This window comes from Arachis hypogaea, chromosome 13 (assembly GCF_003086295.3).
Source record: "Arachis hypogaea cultivar Tifrunner chromosome 13, arahy.Tifrunner.gnm2.J5K5, whole genome shotgun sequence".
Taxonomy (NCBI): Eukaryota; Viridiplantae; Streptophyta; class Magnoliopsida; order Fabales; family Fabaceae; genus Arachis; species Arachis hypogaea.
The window spans coordinates 139,310,677-139,334,467 of NC_092048.1; the positions used below are offsets into that span (position 1 = coordinate 139,310,677).

Sequence of the window (23,791 nt, forward strand, 5' to 3'; positions counted from 1 at the left end):
TCAAGTATAAGTAGTGAAACCACACATTAATTAATAATAGATTGAGTGAGTATATAATATGGAGAATTACAATGTGATATCCAACTCACTATTGGTTTTTTTTTTTTTTTTAATTGTATCCATTGATATTGTTCAGGCACTGATAGTGGTTATGGTTTCTTCTTTCTGGTGTTCTGTAACAGAAAGAAGCAGCGGAGCATATTTGATGTCTTTCAACCAAAAAAGACACCAAAAATAGAATATTGATATTAAAAGGACAGTTGACTCAACCTCGTAAGTTGCATGCATGATAATATCATGCATATCCTGAGCTACTAAACACGTTTTGAGGTTATTTTCTAGACCAGTAAACAAACTTGTGACAAATTGAGATTATTATAAATTTCACAGTACAGGTAATCCAGGCTATGTTCGCATCTATAATCACTGATTGCTGAGATTAGTATAGTCAATTGTAATGACAAACCAACGGTCAATATCAATTTACACTTATGTTCCTAGCAACTTTTTCCATCTTGCATATGCCAGTATAAGCAGGAAAATGAAGAAGCAACCAGCACAAGTGCTCAAAACAAAGGGCCAAAATATTCCATTTACGTGATATAGTGAACAAGGAATGTTCATACCAAATGAACCGGCAATCGCAGTCTCAATAACAATCGCAAATGATGCAATTGTCAATGTCAACTGCAGCTGAATAAGTTCGTTTCTGTGATTATCAAGTTGGATGTTGACATAGTCTTCTGTATCATCAATATACTCCCTAACCTGCAAATCAGGACTTTATCACTTCACAAGAACGATATCATGAAAAAACATTTTCCAGAATTCAATATGCTATACTTGACATCTTGGATGAAGAGATATGATTTAATAGAATTTGGTAATAGGTACACTTACAGACAATATCTTGTTCCGAGTTCCATCCAACTGCATAAAATATGCTTCAAGCAACATTTCCAGATCCTCCACGTCATTATCATCCCCCAAGTTACTAGTTACCAGACTTCCACTTCTGGTAGAACCAAGTCGACGAGTACTAGAAAGGTTGTTCAAGGTTGTGGCCCCCACATGAGCATCAAGTTGCTGATTCTGCAACCACTTCCTTGTCAAATATAGTTGCGCCATGTCTTCGTTGTCATCTAACAGATGTTCAATTTCATCCCGTACCTGTAAAATTGGGCCATAAAATTCCTAAGAATGATATAGGTATACGACTTGGTTGATGGAAATCATCATCGGATAAAACTACTGCCTATCATGGAGAGTTCTAGGTTCAGGCAACATTGGAAATGTGAAAATAAGCATAGAGACAACTCTAACAACAAATGAAGAAGGAAAAAGAAACAAAGGGATAACAACAGGAGCAACAAATGGGAGAAGATTATGGTAATCATGCATTGTACCTTCTGCACCCGTGCCAGCAAGCGCGTAAGATTGCTCTTCAAACTTCGCACATGTTCAAGATTCTTGGTACTAACATTTCTAGCCAAATCATCTAATACAGGGTAAGCACCTCTCTCAAGGTCTGCCACACTTGAGTCCAGAGAGGTACACACAACTTCTAAAGCAATCTCCAAAACCTGAAACTCAAATGGAAGCTCAGATTGCAACCCTTCAGCAGACTCTGGCACAGGCAACCACTGTCTGCCGGTCGGAACCTGCATTTCACTTTCTTGTTCACCAGCAGGCCCACGAAGTTGAGGTTGAGTTTTATGTGGAATTTGTTGCCTGAGTTGTTCAACGAACGGAAGAACTTCCTGGCGTAGAGGATCAAGCAATAGCACGTCTTCAGCTGTGACTATAGCCTTTATAAACTCCAAATTAACCACCATAGCTTTCTCTCTAGCTGCAGAGAACAGGGAAGTAAGCAACTAATTTCCTCATAGTTGAACGCTACATAGGTGAATCAAACCTATTCTGAACAACAAGGTTTAACAAAATCATTATCCTAATTCACCAAACCTATTCGTATAGCAGGCAATGAATCATAGCGTCAAGCGTGTAAGATGGCAAATGATCAAAGTGAAATCTTTCAGTACGAAGACCAAACAAAATTTCAAGATCCAAACGTTCCATAAGAAGTCAAAACAATCACAGAAACCCTAAAAGCCAGATAAAATGAAGAAAACCGAAATTACCAAGAATATTGGAGGATTGGGAGAAGACAGGGCCCAAGATCCTGAGGTCCCGGGTAGGAATTGCGGCGTGGCGGATGATGGCGTTCTTATCAAGCTCAACCAGCTCCGACCCCCCCGACCGATCAAACCGCATCCACAGCCTCGCTCCGCTGGCCTTCTTCTTGACCTTCGTCATCGCGATGGCACCGCCGCCGCCGCCGCCAGAGATCATTGCGTTACTGGCGTTGTCAGCGGGCGACATGGCGGAGAGCAAGGCGGTAGTGGAGGTGGGAGGGGGAGGAGATTCGGGCGGGACGATGATCTTCCTGTGGCGGCGGCGGGAGCCGGAGCCGGAACGGCGAAAGGAGAAGGGGCCCTTGCCCATGGTTGAATCCTGATTAGTAACAGCTAATAAGAGTGATTAAGTGATAATTAAATAATAATAATAATAATCAGAATTGTTGGGAGAGTAGGCCTGACACACACAACACATCACATCATATCATCGTTTTCTCAAACACCTAATTTGTTTGTATAAGGCCTCAGCAGCAGCCTGCAGCTTTGTAACAGATGACACTACCACCCTTCCAATTTTGACATAACTTGACTAGAATTTCCCACAATAAATAATAATAATAATAATAATAATAATAATAATAATTAGTTTTTTTTTTGAAAAATCTAAAAAATGGTTTTCGATTAAAATCAGTTTTTCAGTTTTTATTAACTATATAGAATTATTTTTTTTAAATAAAAAAACAAACGCATCCATAAAATTTTTATATTTTTCAAGTAGTTTCTTAAAATTTCCTTTTCTTACAAAAATTATAACACTGTTTATTTGATAAATCAAATTGAAAATATTTTTCAATAAGTAAAAGCAACAAAATTATATTTGGTAAAATAATTTTAAAAATTTAAAATGACCATAATAAATATAGAGAAATAATTTTGATTGTGAATAAAATTTGGCATCAATAATTTAATTAAGGATAAATCTAAATATTTATTAATGTTTAAAATTTTATTAGACTTTTTTAGTTTTGATAAAATAAAATAATTTTTTTAAAAAATAAATGCTTTAAGAAATATTTCTAACTTTTTGAAATTATAAGTACAAACATATGATTTTGATTTATCAAATACAAAGTGAAAGTGATTGTATTTTCAAAAAAAAAAATACAAATACCTCTCCAACAAGTAAAACTTACCTTGGTTTAAGATTTTAACAACAAGGGATTTTTAGACTTGCAATTATGCGTTGTCACTAATCCATTGATTTAGGTTAACGAAAAAACTCAAAAAGTAGTGCTGCGGTATTTATAATTATTGATTTATTGTTAATATAAGTTGAGTCAACCTCGTAAGTAGAATGAATCTAATACAGCATGAAAACTCTCTTGTTAATTACTTAATTTCTGAAATAAGATGTGTTATCCTTGTTCGGACTCCATCTTTTTTTCTTTGATCTTGGTTCTTGGATGTGATCTGCCTCAGCTTTTGCATTTAAAATTCTACCCTTCTAATTGTATGATACATTTTTTTTAAAGCAAAAATATGTATAAATTTACGTAGAATCGCGAGCCCGTAAATTAAAACGGTTAACCAGAAAAAGAAAAAAAAAACTATTAACAGAGATGCAAACTTGAAAAATAATACCATATAGTTCTTTGAAGATCCATATACTGAGCTACTAACTTTCACATAGATTGTATGATCCAAAAAATCTTCACATTGTGTGGTTATATAAACTGATAATAACAAGAAACATATTTATTTATTTGACCCCATAAATTTGGCAAAGTGAGAAATTACAATGACTATCACCTATACCAGTATACAGTACAGTGTCAATCAATGTTGGAAGTTTGGAACATCCGAAAACACCAACTAACAAAACTTCTATCAAATGAAATTACAAACTTCACAAGGCAATTATATTGTACTTCATATCATTGATTGCTGAGATTCGTATAGCCAATTGTAACAACAAACCAACGATGGGTATCAAATTTACAATTATGGCCCAAGCAATTTTATGGATCTTGCATATGCCATTATAAGCAAGAAAAGGATTAATGAACCAGCATTTGTGGTCCAAACAAAGGGCCAAAATAGTCCTTGTACTTCATATAGTGAACAAGGAATGTTCATACCAAATGTACCGGCCAACAAATTTTCAATAGAAATTGCAAATGAGGCAATGATCAATGTCAATTGCAGCTGAATAAGTTCGTTTCTGTGATTATCAAGTTGGATGTTGACATAGTCTTCTGTATCATCAATATACTCCCTAACCTACAAATTAGGACGGTATCACTTCACAAGAACGATAACACAGAAACATCAAAGTCCTTCTTCAAACTCACACTCTCTCTTATTGTAAGAACACATTATGTGCAACAGTGCAAGCTTCTTAAAATAATAATTAACTGACATTTCAACAATTTAATATGTTTCACTCATGATCTTGGTCCATGATCCATCAACATAAAATTGCTTCCTCCTTTCACGCCATTGGTGATCAAGATAACAGCATTATTTCTACTTATTTAATAGAAACAAGAAATGGAAATCAGCTAGATAATAGCATATTTCCTAAATTCTGAATTAAGACAAATTTGAAAGCTACCAATACCACTTTCCGGTATGCATTGTCTCTCATAGTAGGGTAACAAAAATTTGATGTCCCCTAATGAGGGCTAAATCTAATTAGTTTCTAAAAAAGCTTGTAAATTGAAACTAAAATAAAAAAAGATACTATCCATCCTCATTACAAGAGAAAATAAAATGATCGCCATATTATTACTAACTACATTAAGGATGATAAGTGTTTGTCTATACTAAGTCATACATATAGAATATATGAATGTGAAAATTTATCATCAAAAAGTGCCTAAGCATATAATCCAAATCAGATAGGACCATAGAATCAAAATATAGAATGGCAGTTTCAAATAGAATTTGTTTATAGGAACACTTACCGACAATATCTTGTTGCGACTTCCATCCAACTGCATAAAATATGCCTCAAGTAACATCTCCAAATCCTCCACGTCATTCTCTTCTCCAAAGGTGAAGTTTACCAGACTTCCACTTCTTTTAGAACCAATTTGACGGATACTAGCAGGGTGGTTTGAGGGTGTGGCCCCAACATGAGCATCAAGTTGCTGATTCTGCAGCCACTTCCTTGTCAAATATAGTTGCGCCATGTCTTCGTTGTCATCTAACAGATGTTCAATTTCATCTCGTACCTGTAAAATTTCATGGAGAATCCTTGGTTCTGGCAGCACTAGAAATGTGAAGATAAGCAGAATATGGTGCAGTGCATTGTACCTTCTGCACTTGTGCCAACAAACGAGTAACATTGCTCTTCAAACTTCGCACATGTTCAAGATTCTTGGTACTAACATTTCTGGCCAAATCATCTAATACAGGGTAAGCATCTCTCTCGAGGTCTTCCACACTTGATTCCAGGGAGGTACACACAACTTCTAAAGCAATCTCCAAAACCTGAAACTCAAATGGAAGCTCAGATTGCAACCCTTCAGTAGGCTTTGGCACTGGCAACCATTGTCTGCCATCCGAAACCTGCATTTCGCTTTCTTGTTCACCTGCAGGCCCACTAAGTTTAGGTTGATATTTATGTCGAAGTTGTTGCCTGAGATGTTCAACAAATGGAAGAACCTCGCGGCGTAGAGGATCAAGCAATAGCACGTCTTCAGCTGTGACTACAGCCTTTATAAACTCCAAATTAACAACCATTGCTTTCTCTCTAGCTGCAGAGAAGAAAAATACATGTTAATATGTTATTCCATTCTTCATCACCAACATAATAACTTCGAATGCGAGTTAACCATTGTACTCTACAATTCTGAAAAGATTTGAATAACAACAGAGAACAGGTAAGCATCAGTATGTTACTTGCGGTTGAAGAATTCATAGTTCAATGTTCCTCTTATATTCTTCACAACAAGGTTTCATAAAATTATATTATACCTAACCTTACAATGCAGCAGCCAATGAATCATAGCGTAAGGGTGCATAAAAAGTGGCAAATGATCAAACACATGGAGAGAAATGTACAAGGCATAATGCGAATTTCAATTTTTTAATTGCAATAAAGTAAATTGGTTCCATCAAAACAACTACAGAAACCATAAATCGAAAATTACCAAGAATATGGGAGGACTGGGAGAAAACAGGGCCCAAGATTCTGAGATCTCTGGCGGGAATTGCGGCATGGCGGATGATGGCGTTTTTGTCAAGTTCCACCAGCTCCGTCCGCCCTGTCCGGTCAAACCGCATCCACAGCCTCGCCCCGCCAGCCTTCTTCTTGACCTTCGTGATGGAAATGGCACCGCCACCGGCGATCATGGCGCTGCCGAGCGGCGACAAATGCGGCGGAGGAGGAGACTCGGACGGAATGACGATCTTCCTCTGACGGCGGCGAGAGGCGGAGCGGCGAAAGAAGAAGGGGCCCTTGCCCATGGTTGAAAATTGGTTAAAAAATAATAATAGTAATTAATTGATAATTGAATAATAATTATAATTCATCGAATCGATCATCATCATCGTCATCATCATCATTATCTTCATTTGAATCATCCGATAAGCTGAATGAGAGGTGTGATGTGCGTCTTGAAGCTCAAACAGCTAAATTGGTTGGTTAGTTAGTTAGTAAAATGGCGCTAAAACGGAAACAGCTTGCTTGTTGATTTATTATTCATTTTCTTTCTTTGAGGAAAAGACAAATAGATTTATGTTTTAATTTAAAAATATATAATTTTTTTTTAATTTAAAAATATTTTTTATTTTTTAAAATAGAAATATTTAAGTCTTTTTAATTCAAAATATATAAATACAAATAAATTATTCGTAAAAATTTAGATATTTTAAAAAATATATATATATAAAAAGTACTTTTTTATTTTTAGTTAGTCGAAAATTTGTTTATTATCAAAATAAAAAATTAACAACTTATTTATTATTTTCTCTTAGTTTAATGTAACTCAACTTTTTTAATGATTTGATGTGACTTAGTCTGGTATGTCTGTTTTTTTTTAACTCATTTATCTACTTAATTTCACTTGTAAATTTTAAAAAATTAATTAAATTGACGTAAAAAAATGTTGGGAAATTAAAATATGTAAACATATATCATTTAGGAATCAAGTTGATGTAAATTATTTTTGAAAGACTAAATGAATATCATATATTTGTGGAACTAAATTACTGGTGTATGTATTAGTTCATCAATTATCATTCATTGTGGATATTGTTCCTACCCTGGCGCAATGATAAAAGTCCAGGCCCAAATAAAAGGCCTAATCCGAAAGATTAAGCCTAGCTAAGCACCGACCTTCATATAAGAAGTCGGTGTCGACTACGACTTACGCTAAAGAAGTCGGACATGAGATTAGCTGGCAGATAAACGCTCATTCAAATGAGTAACCGCTCCTAAAATCTCTCTACCCGCTTCATCAAGCCATATCTTAACCTCCCTAAGATAAAGGGACGGTTAACACCCAAAAGATACGGCACTACTCCAACGGTGGTTATTGGCTCACCACTATAAATACACTAACACCCCTCAGGTATCTCTAAGCCCAATACTCTCTAGACCTACTCACACTCTTGCTAACTTAGGCATCGGAGTGTCTTTGCAGGTACCACCCCCTCTCCTCGTACAAACAAGTCGGACGGAGTCACCCGAGTTGCACATTCATTCGGAAATCTCCTCCTCCACACCTTTGGGCCAACCTACGCCATCTACTCTATTAATCTCCGGTTACCCAACGTAACATTAGCGCCGTTGCCGGGGACCCGAGAGATCATCCATCGATGGCGGACAGATCCCACGAAGAAGGCCATGTGGAGACAGATTCTGAACAAGAGAATCTGGACACAGGCAATAACGATGCGGACCTCGCCCTCCACCAGGAAGTTGACAATCAGCATAGAGAAGGCACCTCCAGAGTAAAGAACCCAAAGGTAAATTCCTCAGAAGGGCGCGAATCAGAAAAAGGAGGACCATCCCATGTAACTGAACTCATGGGGTTAGTCCACAGCCGCCTGGAACAGTTAGAACAAGAGCGGGAGCGGCAAAAGGAAACTGAAAAGTACCTAAAAGAGGAGATGGAACGGCGAAAAGAGTTAGAAAGAAAACTCTTAAAGCTGGAATCTTCCCTCAAGAGTCACAACTCCCGCGACGAACAAGAAGAGCCGCTCTTGGGTGAAGAGGATCCTTTCAGCAAGGACATAATGAGGGCAAAAGTTCCGAGAAACTTCAAAAGCCCAGATATGGACCTCTATGATGGAACCACGGATCCAAAGCATCATCTAAGCAACTTCAAAAGTCGGATGTACCTAGCTGATGCTTCCGACGCTACGCGATGCAAAGCTTTCCCGACCACTTTATCGAAAGCAGCGATGAAGTGGTTCGATAGCCTTCCCCCGAGATCGATCACTAGCTTTGAAGACCTCTCAAGGAAGTTTTTGATGAGGTTCTCAATCCAGAGAGACAAGGTGAAACATGCACCGAGCCTCCTGGGAATAAAACAGGAGGTCGGAGAATCTTTACGAGCCTATATGGAAAGGTTCAACAAAGCTTGTTTGGAGATCCAAGACCTGCCCACAGAGGCAGTCATAATGGGGTTAGTCAATGGGCTCAGAGAAGGTCCCTTCTCACAGTCCATATCTAAAAGACACCCCGTTTCTCTAAGTGATGTACAAGAAAGAGCTGAAAAGTACATCAATATGGAGGAAAATGCCAAATTGAGAGACCTGAGTTGGCGACCTGGACCCCCTCCCTCAACTAAAGAGAGGGAAAGGGAAGCTAAAAAAAGGAAGAACTCGGTCTCGAGAGGCCAAGGAAATATCACTCTTATACTCCCCTAAAAGTTTCCATAGTGGATGTATACAGAGAGATTTGCAACACTGAAAGATTGCCACCCCCTAGACCCATTAAGAATAAAAAAGGGGGGAGCCGCAGCGATTACTGCGAGTACCATAAAATATATGGTCACTCCACAAACGACTGCTACGACCTCAAGAATGTGATAGAAAAGCTGGCTAGAGAAGGTCGGCTTGATAGATATCTCATAGAAAGGTCGGACAGTCATGGAAAGAGAAAGCGAGATGATAGGGATAGAAGAGACCCACCACCGCAGACCCCAGAGAGACATATCCATATGATCTCAGGAGGATTTGCGGGAGGGGGACTCACCAAATCCTCTCGCAAAAGACATCTCAAAAGAGTCTACCAGGTCGGGGAAGAGTCACCCGACCTTCCTACCATTTCATTCACAAAAGAAGATGGGCAAGGAATAATCCATGGACACGATGATCCAGTGGTAATAACTATGATCCTAGCAAATGCCCATCTCCACAGAACCCTAGTAGACCAAGGAAGCTCGGCGGACATTCTTTTCAAGCCTGCTTTCGACAAGCTAGGGTTAGATGAGAAAGAGTTAAGAGCCTACCCCGACACCCTATACGGATTAGGGGACACGCCAATAAAACCACTGGATTTTTGCCCCTCCACACCACTTTTGGAAAAGGGGAAAAATCAAAGACTCTGAGCATAGACTTCATAGTCATAGATGTAGGGTCAGCATACAATGCTTTGATCGGCAGAGCTACCCTTAATCGACTCGGAGCAGTGGTATCCACTCCCCACCTCTGCATGAAATTCCCGACCTCAGCGGGAATAGCAACGATAAGGGGAGATCAAAAGTTGGCAAGAAAATGCTACAACGAAAGCCTAAATCTGAGAGGAAAGGGCAAAGAAGTTCACACAATAGAACTCGGCGGCGCAAGGGCCAGAGAAGAGCTGCGACCACAACCGGGAGGAAGAACCGAGGAGATACAGGTCGGTAACGAGGAAGGAAAAAACACTTATATAGGAGCCAACCTAGGGGAAACTCTAAAACAAGGGCTGGCTGAACTCCTAAAAGATAATTCCGACCTCTTCGCCTGGAAGGCCTCTGACATGCCTGGGATTGACCCCGAGCTCATGTCCCACAAGCTCTCGGTCTGCCAGGGTCCCGACCTGTATAACAAAGAAGACGCAAGCTCGGCCCAGAACGAGCCCTAATAGTAGAAGAGCAAGTACAGGCGCTCTTGGAAGCCGACTTTATCAGAGAAGTCAAGTACCCAACATGGCTAGCCAATGTAGTGCTAGTCAAAAAACAGAATGGCAAATGGAGAATGTGTGTCGACTATACCGACTTAAATAAGGCATGTCCCAAGGACCCTTATCCCTTGCCAAGTATTGATACCCTAGTGGATTCCAGCTCGGGGTACCAATACTTATCGTTCATGGACGCCTACTCGGGATATAATCAAATCCCGATGTATGAGCCAGACCAGGAGAAAACGTCATTCATCACACCCAGAGCTAATTTCTGCTACGTGGTCATGCCATTCGGATTGAAGAATGCAGGAGCCACATATCAAAGGTTGATGAATAAAGTGTTTTCCCCTCACCTAGGGACCCTAATGGAAGTATACGTCGACGACATGCTGGTAAAAACCCAGAAGGAAGTCGACCTCTTGTCCGACCTCTCACAAGTCTTTGATACCATAAGGCTGCATGGGATGAGACTAAATCCCGCAAAGTGCGCCTTCGCGGTGGAGGCAGGAAAGTTTCTAGGGTTTATGCTAACACAAAGAGGGATTGAAGCGAATCCCGATAAGTGTAGAGCCATCCTAGAAATGAGAAGTCCAACTTGTTTGAGAGAAGTCCAGCAGCTCAATGGCCGACTTGCAGCCCTCTCCAGATTTTTGGCAGGATCGGCACTAAAATCCCTCCCACTATTTTCCTTATTAAGAAAGGGACGCCAATTCGAATGGACTCCGGAATGCGAGGAGGCGTTCCAAGAGTTCAAAAAGTTTTTAAGCCAACCTCCTATCCTAACCCGACCAGTACCGGGGAAAGACCTCGTTCTGTACTTATCCGTAGCAAACGGGGCTGTCTCGTCAGCCCTGATAAAAGAAGACGAGGTCGGACAACATCCAGTCTACTTCATCAGTAAGGTTCTACAAGGCCCTGAACTAAGGTACCACAAACTAGAAAAGTTTGCCTACTCCTTAGTAATAGCCTCACGAAGGCTACGACCTTACTTTCAAGCTCACAGAATAAGAATTCGTACGAACCAACCCATGAAGCACATCCTCCAAAAGACGGATGTTGCAGGGAGAATGGTCTAATGGGCAATAGAGCTCTCCGAGTTCGATTTGAGATATGAAACTCGGACAGCAATTAAAGCCCAGTGCCTCGCCGACTTCATGGCAGAATACGCAGGGGATCAAGAGGAAAAACCGACTACATGGGAACTCTATGTAGACGGATCCTCCAACAAAACGGGATGCGGCGCAGGCATAATATTGGTAGATGAAAGAGGAACCCAGATAGAGGTCTCCTTAAAATTCGAATTTCCGGCTTCAAATAATCAGGCAGAATATGAAGCCTTGATCGCTGGACTAAAGTTGGTAGAAGAAATCGGTGCTACAAAGGTGATGATATACAGCGACTCACAGGTGGTGACCTCCCAAATAAGCGGAGAATATCAGGCAAAGGACCCTAATATGAAGAGGTACTTGGAAAAAACTTTGGAACACCTTGGGCGCTTTGCAGAAACCGAGGTCAAACACATAACTCGGGATCTAAATAGCAGAGCGGATGCCCTATCCAAGTTAGCAAGTACCAAACCAGGAGGGAACAACAAAAGCCTGATTCAAGAAACCCTCCAAGAGCCCTCGGTAGAAAAAACAGAAGATAAGCAAGAGGTACTTGAGGTAATTGGTCTAGACCTCGGATGGATGAACTCCCTAAAGAGGAAAAAGAAGCTAAAAAGATCCGAAGGAAAGCACAACACTACACCTTGGTGAGAAATATCCTCTACAGAAGGGGGATATCGACACCATTGTTAAAATGCGTACCGACCTCAAGAACCGCCGAAGTATTGGAGGAAGTACATAGTGGGATCTGCGGAAATCATCTCGGAGCAAGGTCACTAGCCAGGAAAGTAATCCGAGCTGGATTCTACTGGCCGACCTTGCAGAAAGACGCCACAGAATTTGTGAAAAAGTGTCAACCATGTTAGATGCATGCAAATTTCCACGTAGCTCCACCAGAAGAGCTCATCAGTATCACTTCTCCATGGCCTTTTGCAAAATGGGGAATGGATTTGTTAGGTCCTTTTCCCCAAGCGCCAGGACAAGTCAAATACCTGATCGTGGGGATAGATTACTTCACAAAGTGGATAGAAGCAGAATCATTGGCCACCATCACCGCTCAAAGAAGTCGCAGGTTCCTCTACAAAAATATCATCACAAGATATGGGATACCTTATTCCATTACTACAGACAATGGAACCCAATTCACCGACGCCACCTTTAGAAGCCTAGTAGCCAGTATGAAAATCAAACATCAGTTCACCTCGGTAGAGCACCCACAAGCCAATGGGCAAGCCGAGGCAGCCAACAAAGTCATACTGGTAGGACTAAAGAAGAGACTGTACGAGGCAGAAGGAGCTTGGGCTGAAGAGCTCCCTCAGGTGCTATGGGCTTATAGGACAACCCCCCAATCCGCCACAGGAGAAACACCTTTCCGACTAGTCTATGGCGTAGAAGCCATGATACCAATAGAAATCAATGAGCAAAGCCCAAGAGTAATTCTCCATGACGAGGTCGGAAACGTACAAGGACACAAAGAGGAGCTCGACTTGCTCCCCGAAGTCCGAGAAGATGCCCAGATAAGAGAAGCGGCATTGAAACAAAGGATGACTACAAGGTACAACAAAAAAGTCATTCGAAGAACATTTGCCCCGGATGACTTGGTCTTAATCAGAAACGACATTGGAGTCAACAAATCAGGAGAAGGAAAGCTCGCCGCAAATTGGAAGGGACCATACAAAGTCAATGAAGTTTTAGGAAAATGTTATTATAAAGTAACCGACCTGAACGGCACTGAGTTATCAAGGTCGTGGCATGCTTGTAATATGAAAAGGTACTACAGTTAAAAGCGAACTCTACTCCCTGATGTACTCTTTTCCCAACTTCATGATTTTTTCCCAAAAGGGTTTTTTCTGGAGAAGGGTTTTTAACGAGGCATCATAGTAGAGGCTAAGGGAAAATAGGCTATTAAGACCCTTAGTAGCAAGAAGGTACCTCCCCAATTAATAAAGATCTTTTTCATCTACAATATCTCTTATAAAATCCTTTTTTATTTTTCTAAGTCTTTCTACGAAACGCGCCGACTTAAACTCGACAAAACGTGAAAATCCCATGAACCGGCCTAGATGGTCGTCAGGATAAAACGACGAGGTACAAGTCGGTGTAAAGAGGTTATATGAGTTGAACGTGAAAACTTGGGGACAATCCGACTCATAAGTCGGAATGAGAACCCGAGTAGAAAAGCTCGGAAATACTCCGACCCGTAAATCGGAGCGAAGAACCGAGTATAAGAGAAACGTATCGCAAAAATAACCTAAGTCATAAGAACTCGCTAAAACAAAGTCGAGTATAGGGGATAACAAAAAGAGATTGGAAAACTTAGGAAAGGTTTAAAGGCTGTCCCAAAGGTCCTTAAACAAGAAGCTCAGAAAAACAAGCAAGCCAAAAGGGAAGGTTTGCAAGAAAAGATTAAGGGAACATTAAAAAATCAAAAAGCATGCACGCATAAGGTAATCCAAACCCTTATCCCAAAAGGGTATCCATTTTGTTAACTTAAAAACCCTCATCAAAAAGGGGTACTTTTTAAATATTTTGTTTACGGCCTGGGAAGGCCAGAAGAAATTGTTCAAACTGCACAACTAAGAATAAATAAATAAAGAGTTTAAAAATGGGGGGCCCACAGGCCGGACCCCCAAATAGCCAAAGATCATTTTTTCACAGCAGACGGGTCACCACCACTAGAATCGGGAGGAGCGCCACCAGAAGCATCCATGGGAGATGAAGGGATCGGAGGAACCATTGAAGTACTCGGAGCATCTTTAGAGCGAGGAGGAGACTCAATAATCCTCTGCCCCCGAGTCTTCAACTCTGATTCAGAAACAATTACGGGGGCAGGAGGATCTACGATGGCACCATCAATGACAACTTTGTCAGGATGTAAAGAAGAAAGATCCAAGTCGGGAGCAATAACTCTGACCTGCTCCAGGAAGATCCTCCAAGACTCCTCGGCACCATCGGCAATGGAGTCCTCCAACTCCTCATATGCTTTCCGAGAATTCAACAGGTCAGTCTTCACAGACACAAGATCTTTGAATAAGCTTTGATAGCTGGCCTGCGCCGTTTTCCTCAAATCCATCTCCATGTTGCATTGGGCCTGCAAAGCATTCCCTTTCTCCCGGAGGGTATCTCTCTCCTCCCTCAGCTTGGCAATTTCCTTCCTCAACTCTCCCTCATGCTCTTGATATGCGCGAAGCCTTCCTTCCAGCTCCTCGACCCTCGAGGTCGTCCCTAAAGAGCTGAGAGGGGCCCTCTCAAAGATATCCAAGAGCTTGCCACAGACCCCCGCCGCTTTGAGACTCTCCTCGATCATAGTGGTAAGGTGGCCCCAAACAGACATATCATCCATGCCTATACGAGCATGAGGATAGATATTCTTTCGGACGAATGCAAGAGCATTCGCTTTAACCTCCCCAGAAGAGCCAGACTCTAAGGTCTTGCGCTTCTTGGGATCAGGAGAAGGTCGGACGACGGAGGGCGGCTGAGAGGGAGCTGAAGAAGAAATCACCATGGGATTAGAAAGAGTCCCAACATTCCGAGGAGGAGGAGGAGGAGAGATAACCCTGGCACCACCAGACCGAGCGCGAGACTTAGCTTTAGCCTCCTGGACCCTCTGGAAAGATTCTTGGGCGTTTGTCTTTGCCATTTCTGAAAAAGAAAACAATAGCTAAAGAATCAAACAAGTCGGAATGATCAGTTAACAAGTCGGGAATCTAACAGACCAGGAAAAACTACCTAGCTGTGATTGGATAAAGGTCGGAGACCCTTGGAGAAACTTTTTAGTATCCAAATATGGGGCCCTCCCCCACACTTCTCGGAGGAACCCCACGACGACAGCCTCTACTTCATCCAGGTCATCCAGACCATATTTCTCACAAGGGGAGGCCTCCAGCCAGTATAAAGGAAAGCGAGGAGAAGAATTATCATCCAAAAAAAAGGGGTGATGACCCTCTACAGCTTGCACTTTGAAAAAGAAATTTTTAAAGTCATGAAAAGATTCATCAAAAAGGGTAAAAATCCTCCGACCTTGTATGGCTCGGAAGGAAACCCATTGTTGTTTATTGTTCAGCCCACTAAAAGGCTTGGTCATATGAAAAAGATGGAAAAAGATTTTCAGAGAAGTCGGGAAATCCAGAGCATGGCTAATAAATTGGTAAATTTTCAAGAAACCCCAAGAGTTGGGATGAAGCTGGGTAGGGGCAACCCGACAATGCTGCAAAACAGACATCTCAAAATCTGAAAAGGGCAGAAAGACGCCCAGACGAGTGATCATGCACTCATACATAAAGAAGAAATGGGGAGCCGTTTCGTTGGCTCTCCCATGACAAACTCGGTCCTCTGAACCGGGAACAAGCAACTCATATTTAGGCTCATCCTCATCCGAAGTACAGAGCCGGTGGTGGGTGCGAAGATGAGTAATAAACTCCGCATCAACCAACGGCTCCTCCCCCAGAACAGTAACGTCAACCCAATCTACGGAGGCCATTTTCTTTCTCTAAGAAAAATGAGGAAACCTACAAAGGGAAAAAGAAAAGGAAAAATCAAAAACAAAGGTCTCTAGAGAGGAGAAAAAGGAATCAAGCAAAAGCCTACAAACCTATTTCTCTACAAAGTAAAGTCATACGAAAAATGCGAAGAAGGAGAAAGAAACTGACCTCTTTCCGGAAATAAAGGTAGGAAGAAGCAGAAGTCTCCGGAGCACGAGAATGTAGTACGAGTGAGTACGGCACGAACAAAGAAAGAAGAAGTTTGAAAGATTGCAGAAACGGAAAAATGAAAGAGAGGGAAAGTATTTATAAACATGCTAAGGGGCATAATGGTAAAAACGGAGCAGTCATTAATGAGAGTGCACCGTTACCAAAGCCATCAATCCCTAAGGGCATCCCTAACGGACACGACGCTTGAATAGACGTAACTGTCAGAAACAAAAGGTCGCGAAAATCACGTCGGTTTAAAAACCCGTGTTTTCTCCAAGAAAGTCGGCTACGAACCCGAGTTAAATACTTGAACCCAAGCCCTAAAGAGATCTTGGGCTCAAGTAGGGGCACTGTTCCTACCCTGGCCCAATGATAAAAGCCCAGGCCCAAATAAAAGGCCTAATCCGAAGGATTAAGCCTAGCTAAGCACCGACCTTCATATAAGAAGTCGGTGTCGACTACGACTTACGCTAAAGAAGTCGGACATGAGATTAGCTGGCAGATAAACGCTCATTCAAATGAGTAACCGCTCCTAAAATCTCTCTACCCGCTTCATCAAGCCATATCTTAACCTCCCTAAGATAAAGGGACGGTTAACACCTAAAAGATACGGCACTACTCCAACGGTGGTTATTGGCTCACCACTATAAATACACTGACACCCCTCAGGTATCTCTAAGCCCAATACTCTCTAGACCTGCTCACACTCTTGCTAACTTAGGCATCGGAGTGTCTTTGCAGGTACCACCCCCTCTCCTCGTACAAACAAGTCGGACGGAGTCACCCGAGTTGCACATTCATTCGGAAATCTCCTCCTCCACACCTTTGGGCCAACCTACGCCATCTACTCTATTAATCTCCGGTTACCCAACGTAACAGATATAAATGATGGGTTAAAAATGAGCACTAAATAGCGATGCTAGGTAAATAATGACTATTTTAAACAATATGAACAATTATTAATTAAATAAAAGTATATTATACTCTTATTTAATGCTATTAATTAAATTTATTTTTTTAACCCTATTAATTCATATTATTCGCACATCGTTCAAAAATATTGTTAATTACCTATACTTTTCATTTGCTATAACATTACAAGTTACAACACAAAAGAACTATTAATCTATTATTGTATCAATAATTGAATAATCAATAAAGTTATGTGACTAAATAATTTATTAACTTAGTCTCAACTAAATTAGATAGGCACGTTTTTTTTAATGTGATCATTTTTTTTTATTTTTTTTCTGTAACTTTTTTTTTAACAATGTCATCTTCATTATCATTTTCTTCTTTTCTTTTAAAGTCTTTTTTTTATTTGATCTTTTTCTCATCTTTTTTTATTATCATTATCATCGTTGTCTTTTTTATATTCTTCTCTTATATATATACGAAAGATTAGAACACAAAAATTTTAATTCACAATATAAAAATTTTGATATAAAACACAAAATTTTAGTATACAATACAAATTTTTAAATGACCACATATCTAAAACATTGATATTTAACAAATAAAATATGCACAATAAAAATTTCGGTACACATCATGAAAAATTTAGTGCGCAACACAAATTTTGAAAGATTACGTATCTAAAATATTAACATTCAACTAACGAATAAACTATCATTTGTATCTATGAACTTTGCGAACGCTAACAATAATATCCATCAAATAAAAAAATTAACGTTATATCCATGAAAGATGAGTTCCGTGTGACAAAAATATCCAAATCCTAATTTTTTATTAATTTTTTAATAAAATTTCTAAATTACCCCCAAATTTTATTTTCTTCCTTAAATTTTAAACTTTCTCAATCTTCACTACTACCAACACCTTTCTAATTTGCCTCCCCTCCCTCCTCTCCACAGAATCCCCTTTTCTTGTGGTCGGTTAGACACTCTGCTCCAATCTCCTCACCATCATCAACAAGTACGCTATCATCCAATTCAACTGCCCCGACCTCTTAACCCCACTCCAGTACTTTACTTCCACTCTCGGTGTCTACCTTATTGACAAATTAGGGTTTCTCCACCATTACCCCTTCACTATCAACACTGCCAAGCGCTTCTTTTCTGCTGTACTCATCTTCTTCCTCGTCATCTTGACCAACACCAGTCTCCTCTGCCACACCAATGTCGACAAAAATCGATCAAATTCAAAGTGAATCGACAAAAATCAGACCAAACCGAATCCCTCGATCGCAATTAAAGGCGAATCTACGATGCACCAACATTTTGCAAGTCCACCATGTTCCATGTGCTCCACCGCAGCCAAGTGTCAAGGTTTGTGATTTTTGAAAATTTTTTTAAAATGTCTCACGGATTTGAACCTCTTGTCTCAAGAATGCAACAAGGATGAGTGTACCACCAAACTGCAATACTTCCTGCTAATATATATACAAATTATAATACATATAGCAATCTTTTAGTTTACTTATATTCAATTTATTTTAATTTTAAAATCAATTATTTTTAAATTAATTATATTTTATTTAATTATAAATTTTATAAAATATATACAAACTAAAAAAGATAAACAAAAAATTTTATGAATCATAATTTATTATTTTTTATAATTATATGATATCAATTAATATTATTTTTTTAATAAATACTTATAGTATATAATAATAAATAAATACTCACATACAATTATATTCATACAAGGTTGATAATTAAAAATTATTAAATAATATTTAATCAAATTTATTAAATTATCTAATAATTTTTAAATATCAATTTCATATAAAAATAATTACTAATTTTATATAATTATTTAATTATAACAGAATAATGAATTCGACTAATAATCTAGCAAATAAACCAATAATCTAGAGACCGTTGTATAATATAATGACAACTTAGGAGGTGCAGACGTGCAGTTATATTATGACCGGGTTAGATGATAATTCATAATTTAGATGTCACATAACTCACAAAATGAGGAGAAAAGTCAGGATAAAGGAAATTACTAAAAACGACCACAGTGGGAGTCGAACCCACGACCTTCTGATCCGAAGTCAGACGCGCTAATCCACTGCGCTATGCGGTCCTGCGTGTTAGTCATTCCTAAAAATAAAATATTATAGAAATATTGATCTTGAATTTTGAACACGAAGGTAAGTAGTATATGGTGATTAAACCATTGGTTTCTTCTCATTGCCAAAATTTACCACCAAAAAGAAATACAAAACAAAAAACCATATTCAATTAAATATAAGCAACAGAGATAACTTTAGAGAGACAAGAGACAATAATGCCATGACGATCACATTTCTATTGTTAAATTTTATCATTTTTTTAATGTATGAACAATATGGACAATAGATTTATTTACACTATGTAAATATTTAAGAAAAATCTACATACAAAAATACAATATATTGTGACATCCCATTTTACTCATTTGTGATATTGTACACTTAGAAGTCCCTCACGGTTTTAAAATGTGTCACAACAAAGAATCATATATACCCTCATGGCCTCATGTCATGTTTCGTTACCCTGTCCAACCAACTTAGGATATTATGTATTTATGTTACACCTCTAATGTTTTCTTCAAAGATACTCCACATTCTATATTACAATTTTCTTGTGCTGCAAGCAATTCTTGAAGAAGTTTTGGTTAATGATCATTGATCGTTATTTCATCATGTGGTTAAGGTGTCTGGAAGAGAATTTGCAGCTCCAAGAATTTTGCCACCAACATCAGGAAATGAATCACAATTATCAAGTGCAGTGACTTTTCCATCTCTGCCAACCTTAACTGGATACAGCATCAAGTGCCCTTTCATATGACTGATTCTATCAGATGCAAATGTGTTCCAGTTTTGTTTGGCTATGTTGTTCATAGTCTTCACACATTCCAAGCTATGAGGCTCTTTGAATCTGTCATCAAGACTGCCAAGGTGCTCGGCCCACAGCGACATCCGGTATCCATACACCTACACAAGTTGATAGAATTATAGAATTGATAGCATGATGTTGCTTAACCTCCAAGTAATTGAAGCATGCTAGTTTGTATTTGAACTATATGTAATGTAATGGACTAATGAGTGACTTTGGTGTTTGATTTTGCTAAAATTGGCATGTTTTATAGATTACTGATATTTAGTATTCTTTTCATTTTTAGTGCATACAATTTGTCTTAGAGAGATTCAAACCTGGCCATGTGGATGCCAGTTTTTTTCTTTCCAAGTATATTTTGGTTGATAAGCACCCATGGCTATTTCTGTGTCTCTTGAACCATCCATTGATCTCTGGTTAATGTTTGCTGATCCAATGATTACGTATTGATCATCGACTATCATTCCTTTGGCATGAACATAAATCATGAAACGTTTGAATTTCTTGACTGATCCCTGTGTTAGTAGTAATCATCATAAACTTGAGGGGAAAATATATTTTTATGAAATCATGGCATTTTGGTTGAGAAAATAACAAAAGGGTATCTGATATCATATCATAAATTGTTCATATTTCATACCAAACCACGGTTTTCAGATGATTCTCTATGTGGTGATGGAGTTGGTGTGGCCTCAGGTTCTCTATTTCCAAGGCAGAAAAAGTTGAGAAAATCATGTGGATGATATATATGGGAGACTTGAGCATCTTTAAGTGCATCTGCAATAATCTTATACATCATAGCCATTGTTTGTCCCTGTATAATCATTCAAATTCCAAAAAGAGAAGGTTGTTATAACCAGTTTCAATGGTATCAATGCATGATTCCAATTTGCTTAGAAAATTACACTAACCTGCCAGAATAAGATTTCCTGGACAGCATTACTTGTTGGAACCCCCTCTGGCCACATTGGTATAACTATGTATACAGCAAAACGTTCATTCGCTCGGATCTTGCTAGAAATTTTTAAGGCCAGCTCCATTGGAATCAAGTGATTTGCACCTGCCCAAGATAAACAAAATCATTAACTGAATTATGCATACTTGCTAGCTGAACATCAGAAATTACTTAAATTCTCAATGTACCTGCTTTTTCATATGAAGGCCAATGATATGATGAGCCCAGAAAATACTGATTCTCAATATAAATGAAGTGTTGGGCTGATCTTATTGCTTTAACATAAGCAGTATGAATGCTTTGGTCTACTTTTAAATTCTTTCCACATAAAAGATTCTGCAGTACATTAAGGTTTAAATGTAACATACTAACATAATTCAAATTAGATGAAAATCAGGTTTGGTTAACTCAAAAATAACTAATCACCTGAGACTGAGCCTTGTCGAAATCCTTTGGAAAACCCTTCACGGATCCTGAATCTATGGACCGAAATACCTGTATTAAATGCTTGTTCATAACCTTTATTGAAGTTTTTACAAGAAGATTTTAGGACATGGCATGAGATTCTATCAACATATTTTGCTTCTTACCTGCACATTCCAAGTTTCAGGATCATTTTCGTCGGTCACCTGGATAGCTTTATCATCACCAGAACTCGAAGATGGACTGACAATCCATGATATCCGGTCTAGCCTAAGCAATGCATCGTCGTGCCAATTCGTGACCTTGTTGAGTCTAAAGTCTCGCCATTTTTTGGCTTTCCTCCATCTTTGTTCAAAATTGGTTAATATATCATAAGCTGCTGGCCCTTCAACCTTGCAATGCATGTCATGCCATGGCTCTCTTGGTCCACCTCCACTAGAACCTACCTGCATCATATGATACACAATTTCAAACCTAAGATGTGAAAAACTAGTCCTCTAAGAAGGAGGTCAATGTTTTATGAAAGAGTTTGATTGAATAACAAACATGATTCTAAAGAAGCAAAGTAAGCACTAACTTGAAATGTAGGATTATGAAAATCCTCTTTGTAAACGGTTTCTAAATCGCGAAATAGCCTATGCTGAGGTGTGTCATATCTGCCATCACAGAGATCCAGACCACCAATAAAAGCAGATATTTTCCGATTATTCCCTGCACCTTGTGAGTCAACAAGCACACATTTCTGATGATGAGTAAAGAGGGTTCCCACAACCTGAACCAAGAGACTCAATCAATTAAACTAGTACTAATGTCATAATGTGAATGTGAATGTGAAACAAGACATCAAGTGCAGGAAATCCATGCCTGTTGCTTGAAAATACTGAGCTTATTGCTTGCATAACGCGGAGATAGCACGCAATGAACAGCAGAGTTTTTAAAGAACTTTTTGGTTTCCTCATCATGAGTTTGCATCACTCCATCCTGCAATGAACAAGATCAGCTTTAGAACCCATCTTGCACTTGAACAGAAATGAATGAATGAATGAATGAAAGAGAAATTACAGTTTTGATAAGGAACTTGTCATGTGAAGTTCTGTCATCCCAAATGAGCATAACAACTCTAAGACCTTCTTGTGATTTGTACTTCAACAACTCTCCAAGTGAAAGCTCTCCACCACAAGGCAATGGCCTTGTTGGCTCTCTAACAAGTTTTATTGGATGATAAACTGACCAACCAATAACATATATCAAATGATGAGCTTCCAAAATTGCATGGCAAATATCCTCCCAACATTTACCAGCTTGAAACACTTTTCCACCATCCAATTCAATATCAGGTAGCATTCCATCAGGAACATGTGCATCTTGATACAGAGTCACATTCCCTCCTTTCCTCAATGGAAAATATGTCTTAGGAACTCCACTATCACCACTACAAATATCATCCTTAACGCTTCCGACCGGCCAAAACTGAATCGAAATATGCAGCTCAGGATAAGCCTGCAAGCAATTCGAGTACTGTCCGATGATTGGAAACCAATCATCTATGTTTTCCCCTGAGACTACCCTCTGAACAGGAATATCAACTACACCAATTAACTCAGCACCAAGAACATCATTGTCCTTCACAATGAACTCAATCTTGTGAGCAGGGTGAGCAACCGGCATGATGAAATGCTCGTCCCAAATCGGGTTTTCGCTGTTTGGAATCACTCTAGTTTGAGCTATGGTAGCACCTGCTATGACTACAGAGACATAAGGGTCACTTGTTATCATCTTATCTTTCCCTGAACTCCTCATTTTCTTTGAGAATGGTGATGTGAAGAAGTTCCCCATGCTCAGGCATCTTCTTACTGCTTCTGAAGAAAGATCCAAGTTTGGAAGAGATTTTGCTTCTATTACATAAATATCCAAGTCACCATGTAAGAAAACTTGTTCTTTCTTGATATTATTATTATTATTATCCATTTGAATTTGATGCTTAGATTCTCAATCATCACATCATGATGATTCTTTTTGTCAACTTTTTATCATAAAACAGAATCTGCTAATCAACAATTTCTTGTAATAATGCAAACATGGATCAACCCAACCTAACATGTCTCCTGTTTCTAACTGATTCCAAGGTCCAAGTAACTGAAACAAAAAACTAAGGTTACCCGGAAAACTTAACAGATATGATGAAGAAGAAAATGAGAAGAAAAAATTAATAAAATGTCGAAAAAAGAAAAGAAAATGCATGGTTTTCCAGATAACAAATTTGCAAAGTATGACGCAACACCACATCCACAAGGAGGCCTAAAATAGTGCCAATTTTCTTGGAATATGTGACCCTTTTCTTAGTCATCTTTTAAAATACTCGGTAAAATTTCAGTTATCTTATTAAGAATTATGGACAGATCAATATATCACAGAGATATGAAATATACTTAATGAATATCTGCAATTATATTTTTGTTTTTTTTTTACATGTTGCAGTTTCACAACAGAAATTGAAGATAATAGCTC

General features: G+C 39.0%; 3 protein-coding genes and 1 non-coding gene across 6 annotated transcripts; all 4 read right to left on the reverse strand.

Moving 5' to 3' along the window:
* Nucleotides 1–356: 356 nt before the first annotated feature.
* Nucleotides 357–2,729, reverse strand: LOC112792123 (magnesium transporter MRS2-4). 2 transcript variants are annotated; one of them, XM_072213253.1, is made up of 4 exons: nt 2,142–2,729; nt 1,407–1,849; nt 897–1,170; nt 357–763 (listed from the first exon to the last, which is right to left on the reverse strand). In XM_072213253.1, the coding sequence occupies exons 1-4, from the start codon at nt 2,503–2,505 to the stop codon at nt 684–686; spliced, it is 1,161 nt and encodes a 386-aa protein (XP_072069354.1). In that variant the 5' UTR covers nt 2,506–2,729; the 3' UTR covers nt 357–683. The 2 variants fall into 2 exon arrangements, with proteins under 2 accessions (XP_072069354.1, XP_025691003.1); XM_025835218.3 differs by having other exon boundaries at nt 357–768; nt 901–1,170; nt 2,142–2,720.
* A 1,004-nt stretch (nt 2,730–3,733) lies between these two features.
* On the reverse strand, nt 3,734–6,611 carry LOC112771574 (magnesium transporter MRS2-4-like). Its single transcript, XM_025816364.3, has 4 exons — nt 6,296–6,611; nt 5,457–5,899; nt 5,105–5,374; nt 3,734–4,418 (listed from the first exon to the last, which is right to left on the reverse strand). The coding sequence occupies exons 1-4, from the start codon at nt 6,609–6,611 to the stop codon at nt 4,140–4,142; spliced, it is 1,308 nt and encodes a 435-aa protein (XP_025672149.1). The 3' UTR covers nt 3,734–4,139.
* A 12,426-nt stretch (nt 6,612–19,037) lies between these two features.
* TRNAR-UCG (transfer RNA arginine (anticodon UCG)) lies at nt 19,038–19,111 on the reverse strand. The gene has a single exon. It is a non-coding gene; the product is annotated as a tRNA-Arg (tRNA).
* Nucleotides 19,112–19,440: 329 nt separating this feature from the next.
* Nucleotides 19,441–23,251, reverse strand: LOC112792124 (phospholipase D delta). Of its 2 annotated transcripts, none has more exons than XM_025835219.3 (10): nt 22,346–23,251; nt 22,148–22,264; nt 21,861–22,055; nt 21,451–21,729; nt 21,287–21,355; nt 21,049–21,196; nt 20,817–20,965; nt 20,546–20,719; nt 20,223–20,420; nt 19,441–20,003 (listed from the first exon to the last, which is right to left on the reverse strand). In XM_025835219.3, exons 1-10 carry the CDS (start codon nt 23,249–23,251, stop codon nt 19,710–19,712), a joined length of 2,529 nt encoding a protein of 842 aa, XP_025691004.1. In that variant the 3' UTR covers nt 19,441–19,709. The 2 variants fall into 2 exon arrangements, with proteins under 2 accessions (XP_025691004.1, XP_072069355.1); XM_072213254.1 differs by having other exon boundaries at nt 21,451–21,725; nt 21,857–22,055.
* Nucleotides 23,252–23,791: the final 540 nt, after the last annotated feature.

Bases quoted from the DNA above. Each gene is read 5' to 3' on its own strand.
- LOC112771574 (XM_025816364.3), bottom strand. From the start codon at position 6,611: ATGGGCAAGGGCCCCTTCTTCTTTCGCCGCTCCGCCTCTCGCCGCCGT. The intron at 5,900-6,295 runs GTAATTTTCGAT...TCTTCTCTGCAG, and splicing joins CCAGTCCTCCCATATTCTTG to CTAGAGAGAAAGCAATGGTT. The intron at 4,419-5,104 runs GTAAGTGTTCCT...CCTAATTTGTAG, and splicing joins GTCGCAACAAGATATTGTCG to GTTAGGGAGTATATTGATGA.
- LOC112792123 (XM_025835218.3), bottom strand. From the start codon at position 2,505: ATGGGCAAGGGCCCCTTCTCCTTTCGCCGTTCCGGCTCCGGCTCCCGC. The intron at 1,171-1,406 runs GTACAATGCATG...CCAATTTTACAG, and splicing joins TGCTGGCACGGGTGCAGAAG to GTACGGGATGAAATTGAACA. The intron at 769-900 runs GTAAGTGTACCT...CCTGATTTGCAG, and splicing joins CTCGGAACAAGATATTGTCT to GTTAGGGAGTATATTGATGA.
- LOC112792124 (XM_025835219.3), bottom strand. From the start codon at position 23,251: ATGGATAATAATAATAATAATATCAAGAAAGAACAAGTTTTCTTACAT. The intron at 22,265-22,345 runs GTAATTTCTCTT...TGTTCATTGCAG, and splicing joins ACAAGTTCCTTATCAAAACT to GATGGAGTGATGCAAACTCA. The intron at 21,197-21,286 runs GTGATTAGTTAT...AATGTACTGCAG, and splicing joins TCGACAAGGCTCAGTCTCAG to AATCTTTTATGTGGAAAGAA.